The sequence below is a fragment of the Myxine glutinosa genome, chromosome 3 (assembly GCF_964187855.1).
Source record: "Myxine glutinosa chromosome 3, kmMyxGlut1.1, whole genome shotgun sequence".
Lineage (NCBI taxonomy): Eukaryota > Metazoa > Chordata > Myxini > Myxiniformes > Myxinidae > Myxine > Myxine glutinosa.
The window spans coordinates 181,953,668-181,971,620 of NC_136263.1; the positions used below are offsets into that span (position 1 = coordinate 181,953,668).

At 44.5% G+C, this 17,953-nt stretch overlaps 1 protein-coding gene across 8 annotated transcripts in view; it reads right to left on the bottom strand.

Annotated features, from left to right (window-relative positions):
* The window catches only part of TSC2 (TSC complex subunit 2), a 177,517-nt gene that overhangs the window by 41,735 nt on the left and 117,829 nt on the right, over positions 1-17,953 (bottom strand). For 4 of the 8 annotated variants that reach the window (XM_078774793.1, XM_078774791.1, XM_078774790.1 and 1 more), the window contains exon 26: positions 4,235-4,354. The exons of the other annotated variants lie outside the window; for them this stretch is intronic. In XM_078774793.1, the coding sequence (XP_078630919.1) occupies positions 4,235-4,354 (120 nt within the window). The remainder of the gene's footprint in view (positions 1-4,234; positions 4,355-17,953) is intronic. 8 annotated transcript variants of the gene reach the window in all.

A 17,953-nucleotide genomic window follows, 5' to 3' on the forward strand; every position in this document is an offset into this window, starting at 1 on the left:
CCATTTTCCCTGCAAGAGAGGGGGTTAGCCTTGCGGTCCCCATGACAATCTTCTCCATTTTGCCCTATTTTCTGCATCTCTCCTTGTTAACCCCCTTGCCCGCATTTCTTCTTCCACCATCTTTAGCCAAGTCTTTCTTGGTCTTCCCCGTCCTCTACTTCCTTCTACATTCATTTCCATCACTCTTCTCAACCAGTCACTTTCATCCTTCCTCAACACATGACCAAACCATCTCAAACTGTTTCTCTTCACAGCATCCATCACAGGCTCTATTCCCATCATCTTTCGCAATTCATCACTTGTCTTCCTCTCTCTCAACGATACTCCACACATCCACCGACCCATTCGCATTTCCACCCTTTCCAGCCTTCGTTGCTGCTCTACGTTCATTACCCATGTCTGACTCCCATAAATCATAACACTTCTCACACGTGCAGCATACACCTTTCCCTTCAGCTTCAATGACACTCCCCTCCTCATCAGCACGCCACTCAGTTCACGAAACTTCTTCCATGCACATCTCACTCTAGCAACCGTTGCCGAGTCTGATCCGCCTTCTCCATTCAGCATGTCTCCTAGGTAACAAAATGTTTTCACACCTTCCAGCTTCGTGCTGTCTCCAAGATCCACCTCAACATTTCCTCTATCTGCAGCTCCCTCTGTGCACACCTTACATTTGAATGTAGCTGCCACACTGGTTAATGACCCTCTCAAACCACAACATTTTTGATGAACCCACTCAGCGCACATTGTACATTGAATGGAGTTTACTCCAACACCCTTCCTGCACACAGTACTCGGCCACTTCCCAGTTCTTTCCACCTCACCACATGCTTTACCACTTGCCATCACCTTCGTCTTTCCGATATTCACCTTCAGACCTTTTGTCTCCATACATTCCTTCCACCTGTTCATCTTTTCCTTCAGTCCATCCATACTTTCCGCAATCAACACCAGATCATCTGCATACAACAACTCCCACGGTAAACCCTCCTTTACGTTCCGAGCCAGCACCTCCATCACAGCTACAAATAGTAGTGGACTTAGTACCGACCCCTGATGCACTCCCACCTTCACCTCAAACTCACCACTGTTCCCGTCCTTCGTCCTTACAGCTGTGCGCGCTCTTTTGTACATTGCCATCACTACTCTGATCAACAATTCCTCCACTCCTAAACTTCCTCAATGCCCATGTCACCACTTCACGTGGAACCCTATCGAATGCTTTCTCCAGATCAACAAACCCAAGAAACAACTTCTTCCGCTTCTCCATGTACTTCTCCTGCAACTGCCTCACAATAAAAAGCACGTCTGTCGTTCCTCTTCCTGGCATAAATCCAAACTGCATTTCGTCAATCTTCACTTTCTTCCTTATCCTCCTCTCCAACACCCTTTCCAATACCTTCATTCCATGCTCCAATAACTTTATCGCTCGATACGAGCCACAGTCCAGAGGGTCACCTTTCCCCTTGTATAGAGGGACGAGAGTACTCAGTTCCCAATCCACTGGAATGCGGCCTTCTTTCACCACCAGATTGCAGATCTCTGTCATTCTCTTCACACCCCAATTTCCCGCTGCCTTCAACATATCTCCCACAACTCCCGTCGGCCCTCCCGCTTTTCCACTCTTCATTGCTTTTATCGCTTCCTCAACTTCCTTCTCGGTTATCTTCTCTGCCGGTCCTAAAACTGGGTTACTCTCTATGTTGCCATCCCATTCATTCTCTGTATTCAACAGCATTTCCATATATCTCTTCCATCTTCCTTTCATTCCATCTGGGTCCACAACGATTTGTCCCACTTCATCCTTCAAGCAACTCACCCCCATCACATCACACCTCTCTTTCGCTATCTGCTTTGCAATCCTGAATACCGCTCTCTGACCCTCTTCCAAATCCAAGTGTTCTCCGAACATTTTCCTACATGCCTCCTGCACCTTTGCTACCTCTTTCTTTGCAGCCTTCTTTGCTGCCTTATAACTTTCATGCTTTGCCTTTTCTTCCCCCATACCCTTCGTCTTCTGCCACTCCTTGAACTTCTTCCTCTTCTCGTCAATCTTCTTTCCAACTTCATCATCCCACCACCATGTTTCCGAGTGCCTCGGTGGTCCTTTTGTCCATCCACATACCTCACCAACGGCTCCCAACAGACTATCTTTCATTGACATCCAACCACTTTCAAGCTCAACCACATCATCCCCTACCATACTCAGCCTCTCTTTTAATGCCTCCCTCACTGTCACCTCTTTCAACCTCCACACCTTCACACCTTCATTCTCGGTTGGTACTTCACCCGCCGAGCTCTCCTCGCACCTTTCACCCTTATGTCACAGACAACGAAGTGGTGCTGTGAAACAGCCTCCTACCCTGGGATCACCTTTGTGTCCCGGAGTTGCCCCCTATCTCGCCTACGCACCAGCAGGTAGTCAACGGTTGTCGTCGATCCACCTGACGTGTATGTAACAAGCTTATTATCCTCTTTCTGGAACTGAGTATTACAAATCAACAAATCAGCTCCATCAGCAAACTCCAAAATCCTTTCACCTTCTCCATCTCTCACACCATATCCGTAACCCCCATGAACTCCCTCAAAACCGTCCATTCTCCTTCCCACATGTCCATTTAGGTCTCCTCCTACCACAACAACTTCCTCATCTTTCACGTTTTCCATCAGCTTCTCTATCGCACACCAGAACTTGTCCTTCTCTTCATCGCTCCGACCAACCTGCGGAGCATATCCCGAGATGACGTTCACCAAGAGCTTTCCAATCATAATTTTCACCACCATCAACCTATCACTCACTCTAGTCACACTCACCACACTGTCTACAAACTCCTCAGAAAACAGGACACCAACACCATTCACGCCCTCCAGGCACCCTTGCCACACAAACTTGTATTTCTGTCCCTGCCGACCCTCCACCATTCTCACACCACTTCCCTTCCATCTCGTCTCCTGCACACAACATATGTCCACTCTTCTTCTGACCAATACTTCCACCACTTCTCCTGATCTCCCTGTCATTGTCCCTACATTCCATGTCCCAAACCTCAGAAACCGATCTCCACGTCTATCGAGTATTAAAAGAAAATAAATCGTTTTTTTTTTAAAGATTAAAGATTAAAAAAATTAAAGATTCAAATTAAATTAAATTAAATAAATTAATAATAATTAATTAATAACATTAATTAATAATATTAATTAAATAATAATTAAATTAAATTAAAATTAAAATAATAAAATTTAAAATTAAAAAAATTAAAAATTAAAGATTAATTAAAGATTAAAGCGATTAAAAGAAAATAAATCGAAAAAAAAAGCAACTATATTTTTCCATTTTTCTTTGTTTTTGCCGAAAACAACTCACGGCCCTCACCGATAAACCTCTGAAAGTTTAAGATCCGTTTGGCCATCTCTGAGTAAAATGGCGACACACAGTCAGACAGACAAACAGCTCTCTTATAGACTATATCACTATAGTATAGAATAAGCTAACACCCCAAATAATTTTGAGGAGTGGGTGTGGGAGGTAAATGCATCGTCATGGTTGGAAAAGGTAAATTTAGACAAAGGGATCAGTTAGGAAACCCTGTGAGGGTGAGGATGGAAAGTAGTAGCTTATATATTTTTTTTTTTAAGGGAGGAGGAGAAAGGGAGGAACCCAAATCCCTTTAAGGGAGGAACCTGGAGGAGAAAGAGGATAATACCTATGACTGAAGAAGAGTTTGAAATAGGGAACAAATAAATCAAAGAGAGGAGGAAGTGGGAACAGCTAAGCAGGAAAACAATATAAAAGAAGAAGCAGAAGCGAAAGGAGGTGATGTAACTACAGAGAGGGGGTGGGTACAAATACAGGTTAGAACTCTACCTTTTTATCAATACTTTGACATTCTAGACAGCTTTGTGTGAGGGACATAAAGATCAGCGTGGTCAGGGGTAAAAAAGTAAATTAGAGATGGAGGAGGGGAGGAAAATCGAAGAGATGGGGTGGAAGGGAATGCGGGTAGGAGGGGGGGGGCTCTAAGAGGAGAAGAGTTTGGGTGTGAAAAACAATCTTACAAAAGGGCAAGTAAGAAAAGCTAAGAGGAGGAAAAGCAGCGAAAGGGAGAAAAGTACAAGGGACGTGGAAAGAGGTGGGCTAACTCATGAAAGGGAGGGTAGGACAAACGTGGGAGAAAGGGGAAGAAACCAAAGAATATAAAGACAAGTCCATGTTAGCATCACGTGTTTCTACCTGTGGCCTGCGGGATCGGTAATGCTGATGCTTCGTGTCCGGAAGACCTCAGCAGCTGAGAGGTCATGTAGTGGAATGCCTGCACTGACGGGATGTCTTAAGTGTTTTGCCGTCCACAAGCTTGAAGGTTTAAGCACGCAAACAAAGAAGTTTGGGGAAGCAAGATGGCAAAAGGAAACGAGGAATACGATTTCAAGCAGTAGATTGAGTGGAAAATGATTCCATGTTGCACAATCAGAGCATTGGTGGAGGGGCAAGGAAGGGGTGAAATTGAGGGAGGAGAGAAAGAAAATGGCAAAATAAAAATGAGCTGTGAATGCAGCACAGAAACAAGGATTTGCAAAAAAGCAGAAGCAGAATCAATGCAATGAAAACAATCTTAACAATCAAAAGGCAAAGTAAAAAATGAGGTTCCACAAGGTATCTGATAGAAAAGCTGACTGATGGTTCAGAAAAAAAGAAGAAGCAGCTAAACAACGAGAACAACACTCGGAAGAGTGCACACCTCCGCTGGGCCGAACAGTTTACGTTTTGCACACCACTGATAGGCCTAGATCGGAACCAAAATCTAATTGGCTGGTTCTTGTCACACACCCAACCTGTCCACCAAGTTTCATCCAATTCCATCCTTAACTTTTTGAGATATCCTGTTCACAGAGAGACAGACAGACAAATAAACAGATATACAAGGAAGAAAAGGTAACCTCAATCCACCTTTGGTGGCCAAGGTAATAAATAAACAGGTCATGAAGACTGCATGTGGGAAGGTTTCACCAACTTACTGAGGACAAAAATGTATCCGCTTGATGTGCGGCAAAAAGCGCGAAATGGAATCGTGTATTCAAAAGAAAAGTCTCAGTTCCAGTACGCCCGACATGTTTCCCCATGGAAAAAATAATAATAATTGTGACCGGTTTAATCAAACTTTTTTCTTCCCCTCTTCGTCACAGAATTTCATTGGTTATCAATAATTTAACCGCGAATAAGGTCACGGAAATTAAATTGCATCCTTAACTTGCAGATTGTTGCATCCTAGGATATTTAGAGAATCTTCCCCATCCTATTCCTATTCCTCATCAATGATCTCCCTGACTCCGGAAAATCCTCCTTATCTCTTTGCTGATGACTCCACTCTAGGCCTGTCATCCCTCATGCTTCTGGCAGAAAGGCAGCAGCCTCTTACCTCTCCCCAGACCTTGACAAAAATCACAAACTGGTCTTTCAATCCTGAGAAATCCCACACACACTCTCTCTCCAAAAGGACCGTATTGCAAGCCCTCTCATCCACTTTCTCAACAACCGTCTCATAGAGGTTCAATCACTCAAACTCTTGGGTGTCACTCTCAGCCATGATCTCTCTTGGTTAGGCCACGTTTCAACGTTGGCCTCCAAAGGCAGATGCCGGCTGGGCATCCTCCATTGTGCAAAGTCCTTCCTTAGCACACCTGACCACCTCCACTCATAAGGATTTCATCTGCAGCTTGATGGAGCACTGCTCTCCCCTCTGGACCGGCTCCCGTGCCTCACATCATGCTCAGCTTGACACTGTGGAAACCAAGGCTTTCAAGATCATTGGACTATCTTGGTGATGAAGCAGAGTCTCTGGGCCTATGACTTTGCCAACACCGACAGGTAGGTGGTCTCTATGTTGTCTTCCGCTTCATTTCTGGTCTTGCACCCTCTTCCCTCTCCGTGCTCTGTCTCCTCAAGTATATGCAAGATGAACGTGGTCCACCATCAACCCCCTCTCTTAGTGAAACTGCCTAAATCCAGAATCGCTGCTCACCTCCACTCATTTGTTCCTCTTTTTTCCTGCTTGTGGAACCACCTTCCAAATTCTCCTCGATCTCATTCTTTCCTTCAGGTCTTCAAGACAGCTGTTCACCACCATCCCCCATCCAAAACCATGATATTTTCTATCCCTGTTAAACCACACCTACCCCACACTCCCAAAACTTTGCTTACGTATCCATATTGTTCATCACTTGCATTCTCCGCTAACCCTCATCGTTACCTGCATTTTTTGGTCGTCCGTCTGTCGACTTTCTCCCTCCGCCCTGCTGTTGGCGTTTCCCCTTTCTCCTGCTGTTCCCTTTGCCATGTTGTGTCCTGATCTGTTATAGCTATTCTAGCTATAACATATATATCTTGTTATAGCTGTGTCCTAGCTCTTCCACGAGCCTAGATCTTGTATAAAAAATGGAGACGAAAACAGTCAAAAGAAACAGCCACGATGGATTCTCAAAACGAGACGCAGCTCTGCCAATTAAACACGTTCTGCTTTTGCATACGGCTTGAAACGGCCAAGGCTTTGGCATCACAGACCAGCCTTGTCCAAAAAAACAACTGTTGCTCATTACTGGAACATATGTCTTTTAAAAATGCAATTATTTTATGAAATATATGCAAAATTTTATCTAAATATTGTACACCGCTCCTTTCATATTCCATCTTCAGGCGCTGCGTGACGTCATCACCAGGCACCGAAGGGGGCCCGGCGATGACTTGTGCTGAAAGAGAGTACTCAGTTTTCACTCCGGTTTCTTTCTTGTTTGTTTGTTTTCTTGATTGTTTTCTAGTTGGTTTGTCCAGGCGGTATCTCAGCCATCCTTTTAGCTGGGAAGTTGAAATTTCAGCACAACAGTGAGCAAGTGCTTTGGCAAAAACAATATTTTTCGTTTTTTTGATTAATCAATGAATTACTTAATTATTATTAATTAAGAACTTATTTATTTCCTTTCTCATCTGGGAAATATCTCAGGCACCTTTTGAGGTAGGAAGCTGATATTTGGACACAACAATGACCAAGTGATTTGGCTATAGATGGTATTTTTGATTTATTGATTATTCAATTAATCAATTATTTAATTATTTGATTAACCCTTTGAGTTGTTTTGGATTTGGCGGCGGATTGACTGCACGGTGTAAGAGGTTCAATTTCCTCTCTGCTCTCTCGTTGTTTGCTATTTTAATGGTCAGAACAACGATTGCCGACGGGAGTTTGGTTATTGTACGAGGAGAATAATAAGAAAACATAACAACGATTCATCTGTCACAGAAGATTCAAAATGTGTTTTTGAAAAGGAACATTCAGATGATATTCACATTAGAAACGGAAGTGCTTCCTGTTTTGCAACTGAACAATCCAGAAGTAATATGGGACAAATAAGGTCCAGTTGGAGCTTGACAGTGAGGAAGAAACCTTTTTTCAAGAAATAATCATGAAATCAAGACTCACTTCCTATAAAATACAAGTGCATGTCTGGGCCTCGCAACCCCAAGATTTATGTTAAATTAAACAAAAACAAAAAGGTTCCAGAAAAGAGAATACGTTACAAGTGTAATGTGTGCAGAATGGATTTTGCTTCAACGAGTAACATTAATGAAGAAACAACGAAGTAACAAGACTTCCGACTTCCGGTTCCTCGGGCGAGTGAAGCGTACTTCGAGCTCTCCACGGCATCGAAGTTTAAGTGTTTTCCCATTCTTGTCTTTGTCAAATTTCCACTGGTTATTTTGCTGTGTACGTGTTATTGTGTGTTTCTGGTTGGTATTGGTTTGTAATTCATACAAACTTGTGTGTAATTAATCGTTTTCTGGGTCGTACCTCGTGCGCGGCCTGGTAACTTGGGGCTTCCCTCCCCCCGTCGGTGTTTTGTCGATTTGGGTTCTTTCCTTCACTGTATTGCTTGTTTCTTTTATTTTATTTTCTCCCCCTCACCTCACCTCCCGAGACAAAGAATTCTATATTGATTCTTTCTCTCCTCCCGGACACGTGCTTGTACGCTCTCCTCCTCATCTCGACTTGTGCCCCGCCCCCTGTATCTCGTTTTTCTTCCGCCTCTGCTCCTTCTTTATCAAATCCACGTTCTCGCTTGGAGACTTTTCCCAGATTGTTTTTCATGGTTTTCATGGTTCTGTTTGGATATTGTTGGAATATGTTTAAACCGCAGCTGTGATGCTGACGCTGCCCCCCCCCCCCCCCCCGAATTTCCATGTTTTAAACGTTTCCCAGTGTGTACCCTGGTCAGAATAGGTACACCGTATCCCTGCGTGTCGTAAGAGACGACTAAGAGGGTTGGCGTCAGGAAAGGCATCCGGCCATAAAAACATTGCCTCAAAAAGAGAACCATGACAATTACAAGTACATATGGGCAGGGTGCAGCCCGAAGTGGAGATCGGTTTCTGAGGTTTGGGACATGGAATGTAGGGACAATGACAGGGAGATCAGGAGAAGTGGTGGAAGTATTGGTCAGAAGAAGAGTGGACATATGTTGTGTGCAAGAGACGAGATGGAAGGGAAGTGGTGTGAGAATGGTGAAGGGTAGGCAGGGACAGAAATACAAGTCTGTGTGGCAAGGGTGCCCGGAGGGCATGAATGGTGTTGGTGTCCTGTTTTCTGAGGAGTTTGTAGACAGTGCGGTGAGTGTGACTAGAGTGATTGATAGGTTGATGATGGTGAAAATGATGATTGGAAAGCTCTTGGTGAACGTCATCTCGGGATATGCTCCGCAGGTTGGTCGAAGCAATGAAGAGAAGGACAAGTTCTGGTGTGCGATAGAGAAGCTGATGGAAAACGTGAAAGATGAGGAAGTTGTTGTGGTGGGAGGAGACCTGAATGGACATGTGGGAAGGAGTATGGATGGTTTTGAGGGAGTTCATGGGGGTTACGGATATGGTGTGAGAAATGGAGAAGGTGAAAGGATTTTGGAGTTTGCTGATGGAGCTGATTTGTTGATTTGTAATACTCAGTTCCAGAAAGAGGATAATAAGCTTGTTACATACACGTCAGGTGGGTCGACGACAACCGTTGACTACCTGATGGTGCGTAGGCGAGATAGGGGGCACCTCCGGGACACAAAGGTGATCCCGGGGGAGGAGGCTGTTTCACAGCACCACTTGGTTGTCTGCGACATAAGGGTGAAAGGTGCGAGGAGAGCTCGGCGGGTGAAGTACCAACCAAGAATGAAGGTGTGGAGGTTGAAAGAGGTGACAGTAAGGGAGGCATTAAAAGAGAGGCTGAGTAGGGTAGAGGATGATGTGGTTGAGCTTGAAAGTGGTTGGATGTCAATGAAAGCTTGTCTGTTGGGAGCCGTTGGTGAGGTATGTGGATGGACAAAAGGACCACCGAGGCACTCGGAAACATGGTGGTGGGATGATGAAGTTGGAAAGAGGATTGATGAGAAGAGGAAGAAGTTCAAGGAGTGGCAGAAGGCGAAGGGTACGGGAGCAGAAACAGCAGAGCATGAAAGTTATAAGGCAGCCAAGAAGGCTGCAAAGAAAGAGGTAGCAAAGGTGCAGGAGGCATGTAGGAAAATGTTCGGAGAACGCTTGGATTCGGAAAAGGGTCAGAAAGCAGTATTCAGGATTGCAAAGCACAAAGCGAAAGAGAGGTGTGATGTGATGGGGGTGAGTTGCTTGAAGGATAAAGTGGGACAAATCGTTGTCGACCCAGATGGAATTAAAGGAAGATGGAAAAGATATATGGAAATGCTGTTGAATACAGAGAATGAATGGGATGGCAACATAGAGAGTAACCCAGTTTTAGGACCGGCAGAGAAGATAACTGAGAAGGAAGTTGACGAAGCGATAAAAGCAATAAAGAGTGGAAAAGCGGGAGGGCCGACAGGAGTTGGGGGAGATATGTTGAAGGCAGCAGGAAGTTGGGGTGTGAAGAGAATGACAGAGATCTGTAATCTGGTGGTGAAAGAAGGCCGCATTCCAGTGGATTGGGAACTGAGTACCCTCGTCCCTCTATACAAGGGGAAAGGTGACCCTCTGGAGTGTGGCTCGTACCGAGCGATAAATTTATTGGAGCATGGAATGAAGGTATTGGAAAGGGTGTTGGAGAGGAGGATAAGGAAGAAAGTGAAGATCGACGAAATGCAGTTTGGATTCATGCCAGGAAGAGGAACGACAGACGCGCTTTTCATTGTGAGGCAGTTGCAGGAGAAGTACATGGAGAAGAGGAAGAAGTTGTTTCTTGGGTTTGTTGATCTGGAGAAAGCATTCGATAGGGTACCACGCAAAGTATTGACATGGGCATTGAGGAAGTTAGGAGTGGGGGAATGGTTGATCAGAGTAGTGATGGCAACGTACAAAAGAGCGCGCACAGCTGTAAGGACGAAGGACGGGAACAGTGGCGAGTTTGAGGTGAAGGTGGGAGTGCATCAGGGGTCGGTACTAAGTCCACTACTATTTGTAGCTGTGATGGAGGTGCTGGCTCAGAACGTAAAGGAGGGTTTACCGTGGGAGTTGTTGTATGCAGATGATCTGGTGTTGATTGCGGAAAGTATGGATGGACTGAAGGAAAAGATGAACACGTGGAAGGAATGTATGGAGACAAAAGGTCTGAAGGTGAATATCGGAAAGACGAAGGTGATGGCAAGTGGTAAAGCATGTGGTGAGGTGGAAAGAACTGGGAAGTGGCCCTGTGCTGTGTGTAGGAAGGGTGTCGGAGTGAACTCCATTCAATGTACAATGTGCGCTGAGTGGGTTCATCAAAAATGTAGTGGTCTGAGAGGGTCATTAGCCAGTGTGGCAGCTACATTCAAATGTAAGGTGTGCACAGAGGGAGCTGCAGATGGAGGAAATGTTGAGTTGGATCTTGGAGACGGCGTGAAGCTGGAAGGTGTGAAAACATTTTGCTACCTCGGAGACATGCTGAATGGAGAAGGTGGATCAGACTCGGCAACGTTTGCTCGAGTGAGATGTGCATGGAAGAAGTTTCGGGAACTGAGTGGCGTGCTGATGATGAGGGGAGTGTCGTTGAAGCTGAAGGGAAAGGTGTATGCCGCATGTGTGAGAAGTGTTATGATTTATGGGTGCGAGACATGGGTAATGAACGTAGAGCAGCAACGAAGGTTGGAAAGGGTGGAAATGCGAATGGTTCGACGGATGTGCGGAGTATCGTTGAGAGAGAGGAAGACAAATGATGAATTGCGAAAGATGATGGGAATAGAGCCTGTGATTGATGCTGTGAAGAGGAACAGGTTGAGATGGTTTGGTCATGTGTTGAGGAAGGATGAAAGTGACTGGTTGAGAAGAGTGATGGAAATGAATGTAGAAGGAAGCAGAGGACGGGGAAGACCGAGAAAGACTTGGCTAAAGATGGTGGAAGAAGAAATGCGGGCAAGGGGGTTAACAAGGAGAGATGCAGAAAATAGGGCAAAATGGAGAAGATTGTCATGGGGACCGCAAGGCTAACCCCCGCTCTAGCAGGGAAAATGGCCTTTAAAATGCATGTTGTTGTCACGCTGGAGGATACGTTATTTATTTGGCATGTGGGTTGTGTACTTTGAATGTATCTGTACTTGTTTTCAGGTATATTTGTATAAATAAGTGTAGACCCTTGATTTTAATGATCATATGGATACATTATTCATCATCTTGTTCCAAAATATAACAATATTATGATTTAATCCAACAATAGTAATTATTTTAGTAATTACAATTCGTTTTTTAACCCTTACCCCAATCACTTCTATGTCACCACAGCTAAAGTGCACAATAATTTGCCAGAAAGTCACAGTAAATGAGTTAGAAATTATGTAAACATGCATCAACAGATCTGCAATGTTGTGTTTCAAATTTATCTAAAACAGTCGCTTTCTAGTAAAATCAACAACAGATGTTTATTGCTCTTTAACTTTAAGAAATGCAGACTATTTGTAACAATTGTTCTCTTCTGTTTGTTGCTTGATTAACCGATATTATCACCAGTTTTACAGTGTGTGATAATAAAGGATTAATTATTTGAGTCATATGCAGACTCGGTGGGGGACGCAGCCTCGGTCATATTATGTTATTACATACACTGTTTGAGTCATATGGAATTTGGCAACGGTTGCTAGAGTGAGATGTGCATGGAAGAAGTTTTGGGAACTGAGTGCTGTGCTGACGAGGAGGGGAGTGTCATTGAAGATGAAGGGAAAGGTGTATGCTGCATGTGTGAGAAGTGTTATGATTTATGGGAGCGGGACATGGGTAATGAACGTAGAGCAGCAACGAAGGCTGGAAAGGGTGGAAATGTGAATGGTTCGGTGGATGCGCGGAGTATCGTTGAGAGAGAGGAAGACAAATAATAAATTGCGAAAGATGATGGGAATAGAGCCTGTGATGGATGCTGTGAAGAGAAACAGGTTGAGATGGTTTGGTCATGTGTTGAGGAAGGATGAAAGTGACTGGTTGAGAAGAGTGATGGAAATGAATGTAGAAGGAAGTAGAGGACGGGGAAGACCGAGAAAGACTTGGCTAAAGGTGGTAGAGGAAGTAATGTGGGCAAGGGGGTTAACAAGGGGAGATGCAGAAAATAGGGCAAAATGGAAAAGATTGTCATGGGGCCCGCAAGGCTAACCCCCGCTCTTGCAGGGAAAATGGCCTTAAAATGCCTGTTGTTTTTTGAAAGATGCTCCACGTCTTCTTTTTTTTTCTTTTTTTTATGTACGATGGCCGATCAGTGACAAAATTTGACAAAACAGTGACAAGTTTTGAGTGAACATTTCTAACCATAAATCTCAATCAAATGATCAAAAACCATGTTAAAATGGTGTTATTACAAGTCTATCGTCTCTGTCAGGGTAAATCTAGATTTGTTTTTGTTGATTGTCCCTCTCTTTCAAGCAGAATCTCTCATGCTGTCAGACACTCAGAGGGAGAAACAGAATTAGAAGATGTGGGGAAGATAAATAAATAAGAGGGCTTGCTTCAGGCCTGGTCAATCCAAGTAAGGCGTCCTCGCCTACATGGGATGGAAGAAGCAGGCTGCCATTCTCCGACAGATGATGTGCCAGGAGGCAGGCCTCCGGCTGGCTAAGGAGAGCTCAGTGTTAGTGGCCACAGGCTTGTGGGACCAGTTCCTCCTTCTACTGATGGGGGAACGGGGAGGATGAGGGTCCAAAGAGCCCCGGAAATGCTCTGGCATGGTGTTCTGATCGCTGAAGATATCTCACGCTCATCACTCTCCTAATCCTCGGCTCAGACTCGACACAGAGACCCCCACCTGAGAGGATTCCGGCCATCATCTGATCTTTCTCCTCAGAACCTCATTTTAAAACCTTCCCTCAGATTATGTTATCAACCATTGGTTGACTCGAGTACACTGTGGATTAGTCCGATTCAAATGAGAACTGTTTATTTCCTCATCTCGAGGACCGTTGGTTGCATGGTCAGTGAGAAGAAAGGAGAATGGATGCTAATCAAACAAATAAATGAGAAATAAACCACATTTAACAGTGAAAAAATGCAAAGGGATGGAGGGAAGACAAGGCCCTGCTCAACACTGTCTTGGCAGCCATAAATGGAGATTTACATTACGTATATTATAAACATGTCATTAGGATACAACAAATTAGTTAGTTACGGTACCCCCTAGTAATGTACTTGTTGCAGAGGGTACATCGGATTTCCAAAAAATATTTTATATATATATATATATATATATATATATATATATATATATATATATATATATATATATATATATATATATATATATATATATATATATATATATACAGTGATCCCTCGTTTATCGCGGGGGTTACGTTCCAGAACCCCCCGCGATAGACGAAAATCCGCGAAGTAGCGACCATATTTTAATTTTATTATTTATATATATTTTAAAGCTTTATGACCCTCCCCACACTCTTATTAACCTTTCCCACACTCTTATTAACCTTTCCCATACTCTTATAAACACTTCCTATACTCTTAAACACTTTTTACACTCTTAAACATACGTAATTTTAACAACATATAAAATTATAATGGGTACTCACCATTGAAGATACTGTAGCGACCCATGGGTTCCCCAAGCAAGACCAGCATTAGAATCTCCTTGCTCCAGCCGGTGACGTCACCGGCGGGGATCCCCGGCGCCAGAGTGGCTGGTCACGTGACCGCCAAAGCGTGCGCGCGTGCGGGTATAATCAGCTACACCTGTTGATCACGTGACCACCGAAGCACGCCACGCTTGAGAGGCGTGGCTTTCGGTTTCTGGTTGTGCTTTATAATGCAGCCCGATAAACGGTCTTTTCAGTGTTCCCGAGTTGGTTTTGAGAATAAATATCTTCTCGGACGAGTTTGTGTCTTGCCCGTCATTTCGTCCGTATCAAGCAAGAGCCCCGGCTCTTCAATACTACAACTTGCGTGATGAAGATGATGATGAATTAGCTGTGCAGTACTGATGACGATGACGATGAAGGTGATGACGATGATGAATGTACTGCACAGCCAGAAAGAGCATTACAGTTACCCATTACGTGGGTAACTAGCGCAAGTGGAAGCTGCCGCATCTGCGTTTTCCATACGCACGACTCTTTGTCTCTTTGTCTACTCTTCTACTGTACACTATGTACAGTATTTTATTTCTTGTAATATGTTTTAATCACTGTATTTTTCTTATTTTTTTAACGTTTTTTAATTTTTTAGGCTAGAAAATGCTTATTTTACCACAAAAATATTTAAAATAATAGTATATAAAAATACATTTATACCGCAAAATCCCGCGATAGTGAAAAATCCGCGATATAATTTTACATATACGAGCGAGAAAAACCCGCGATGTACCGAAGCCGCGAAAAGTGAACCGCCATATAGCGAGGGATGACTGTATATATATATATATATATATATATATATATATATATATATATATATATACAAACGGCATTTAATATGGAATATTTTTTTTGTGGGGGTGAACTTACTTTTCAAGATGTCTTAGAACCAAAAGTTCATTGGAATTATGTTGAAATTATTCTCGATTTTGTTAATGTGACCTTTAAAAGAAGCAAAAACCACATTAGACATGTCAAAGCAAATAAATTGATCCTTGAAAGTGATGAAAACTGATATTGAACTCAATTCACGGACAGTACTGTGTTAAACTTCTGTACGTTTTCCAGAAGTATCTCTATTTTGCACATTAGCCAAATTTTTTTTTAACAAAAACAAAAGTTAAACTACGACTGGGATTACGGACAGTAAAATTACAGTTCAGTACTTCGTGTAACCCCCACGAGCATTCAGGAGAGCACGTACACATTGAGGCATGCTGCTCACGAGATTTGCCAAGGTTTGGACAGGAATCGCTTGCCATGCAGTGACAATAGCCTGCTGCAATTCACGCACAGAGGTCGGCTGCTGGTCCAAGTGGTCGATTTGACGCGTTAATTCTGCCCACAAGTTCTCTATCGGATTCATATCTGGGAACATGGCAGGCCACTCCATATGCTCTACACCACGGTCAGCAAGAAAGTGTTGGATCATGCGAGCACGATGAGGCCGTGCATTGTCATCTTGGAAGACAAAGTTTCCTCGAAAGGCTGCACGAGCAAATGGAAGCAATGTTTCTTCCAGAATGGCCCTGTACTTGAACTGGTTCAGGTTTCCATTCAGAACAACCAGGTCAGTTTTGCCGCCTGCATGAAAAGCAGCCCAAACAGTCACCCCACCACCTCCAGCTTGGACTCTTGGCACTATACAATCTTCGTTGTAGGCTTCATGCGCTTGTCTGCGCACTCGGACGTGGCCATCTTGACGATAGACCAGAAATCTAGACTCGTCACTGAAGATCACGTGATTCCAGTGTCCTGGCTGCCATTGACGGTGCTCTCTGGCCCACTGCAATCGGCGCTGGCAGTGTTGTCTGGTCAGGCGTGGCTTTCTCAGGGGGACGCCTGGCACGATAGCCTGGCTGAACCAGTCGTTCGTTGACTAGCCTTCTGGATACAGGCACATTTGTCAGTTGCTGCCACTCAGCCCTAAGCCGATTAGCTGACTTGGTACGGCCATTGCGGACTAACGGGTGCAGCTGGCAATCATCCCTCCTTGTGGTTCTGCGGGGACGTCCTGGCCTCGGTATTGGAGTAGGGACACCCCTCTGAGCATTTCGTTTCAGGATCTTTGACACCTGACCTTGAGTGATGCCATACTGCCGAGCAATAGCACGCTGTTTCATGCCCGAATTTCGTAAAGCCACCACTCCATGACAAACAGCATTGTCGAGTTGACGGACCATCTCCAGAGGAAGCGGCAATAACTTTTGTAGGCGTGCAGCAGTTGTTTTCCACTAATACAGAACGCAACAACCCTTATATACCCAATTGTGAAGTCAATCGTCAAATGTACCTGTCCGTACATTTTGTCATGCCACCTGTGATATAAATAATCCTGTTATTGACTTCTTGCTGCAACAGACAATCAGTGACATGGTTCTTTTAACAAATAAATCACCGAAGTGTAAAAGAAACTCACCAGATTGATATACTGAGGTCAGAAAGTAAACCCAAGTCAAGAAAAAAAAATAATCCATATTAAATGCCAAGTCTGTATATATATACACAGCGATTAAACAAAAATTAAAAGAATCACTTTAATCTATTGTTTTACACTTCGGCTCCATTACATTAACAGTGCGAGAAAGCCTCGTGGTGCAGATAGCCATCACAACCAGGTCAAAAACCACGATTGGTCGAAAGAAAGTGCCACAATAACAAAATCGGTACCTAAGAGGTTGTCGCGGTTGTTCAAAACAACAATATTGTCATGCGATTGCCCCTCGGTTAAGACAGGGGAAATCGCGGATAGCCAAAGCGAGCTTTAACTCCGAGGCGACGTTCAATGGCGGATTTCCTATACACGTGCGCAGGGTAAAGAGGGAAAGAGGAAGAAGCGGCGAGATTTACCTGACACGATCTCGCCGGGCAGTCTTAAACCTGCAGGAAATTAAACTCACAAGAAACGGAATTTAGGTACAAAAGAACAAGGCGCCACGGATGCCAAAAACAAGAACGCGCAGGTAATTAAGTTTCCTAAATCGGGACATCCCCACACAGACTTCAGATACAAAACAATGGAAGAATTGATAAAATAAATCGTCGTGTTTGCGTTCGTGTTTGGGCTTATCTCAATCATTAGTCAGGTCGATCAGGCTCCGTCCGACGTGGCTCTGGTGTTGGCGCGAAGCAGGCCTCCCCGCGCCCCCTGTTCACCCGGCCTCAGTGCGTCCTTGTTCGTCAAGCTTCAGCTGCAAGCCTCGCCCGTATGCTCTTCGTTCGCACACCAACGCAGGGAAGAGAATCAACGGCGTTCCGTCTCTCCACAGTCTTTCGAACTGCTTGTTCCTCCACCAAAGTCCAAAGCAAGAGAAGGTCCAGCGCAAAGAGACAGTCCACAAGCAAGAGGGCAAAGGCAAGAGATCCAACGCAGAGGGACAGTCCAACGCAAGAGGGCAAAGGGAAGAGACAGAGGCGAAGAGAGAAAATGTCTGTCTCCGCTCTCTTTTATCAGATGTCCTCTGACGTCACTGGTCCTTCCTCCTCCAACCAGCGCGTCAATTCTAGCCTTCCTGAATCTTCTGATCTCATCCGTCCCCTCCCATTGGCTGAGCGCTCGGCGCCCTGCTCCCATGCCATTGGTCGGTGGCCAATCACAAGTCCTTCTTTACTCTCCAATCGGTGCTCTTGGTGTTGCTGACCCCTCCCCCTCCTGTCTATCATGAGTTCTCCTGGTCGTGGGTCTCAGCCTGCCTGGTCAATATCTGATCGCCATGGTGTACCACTGCGCGGCCGCTTCCTGCTTGTCTTTTCGGTCAGTCATTGTGGCGGCGGGGGAATTAATTAATGTGGTGCACGAATGGATCGAGCTAATGTATGTGATGTATTGCCATAAGGGACACTGGGATAATCACAGAGGTTTGACATACAATGGAGTTAG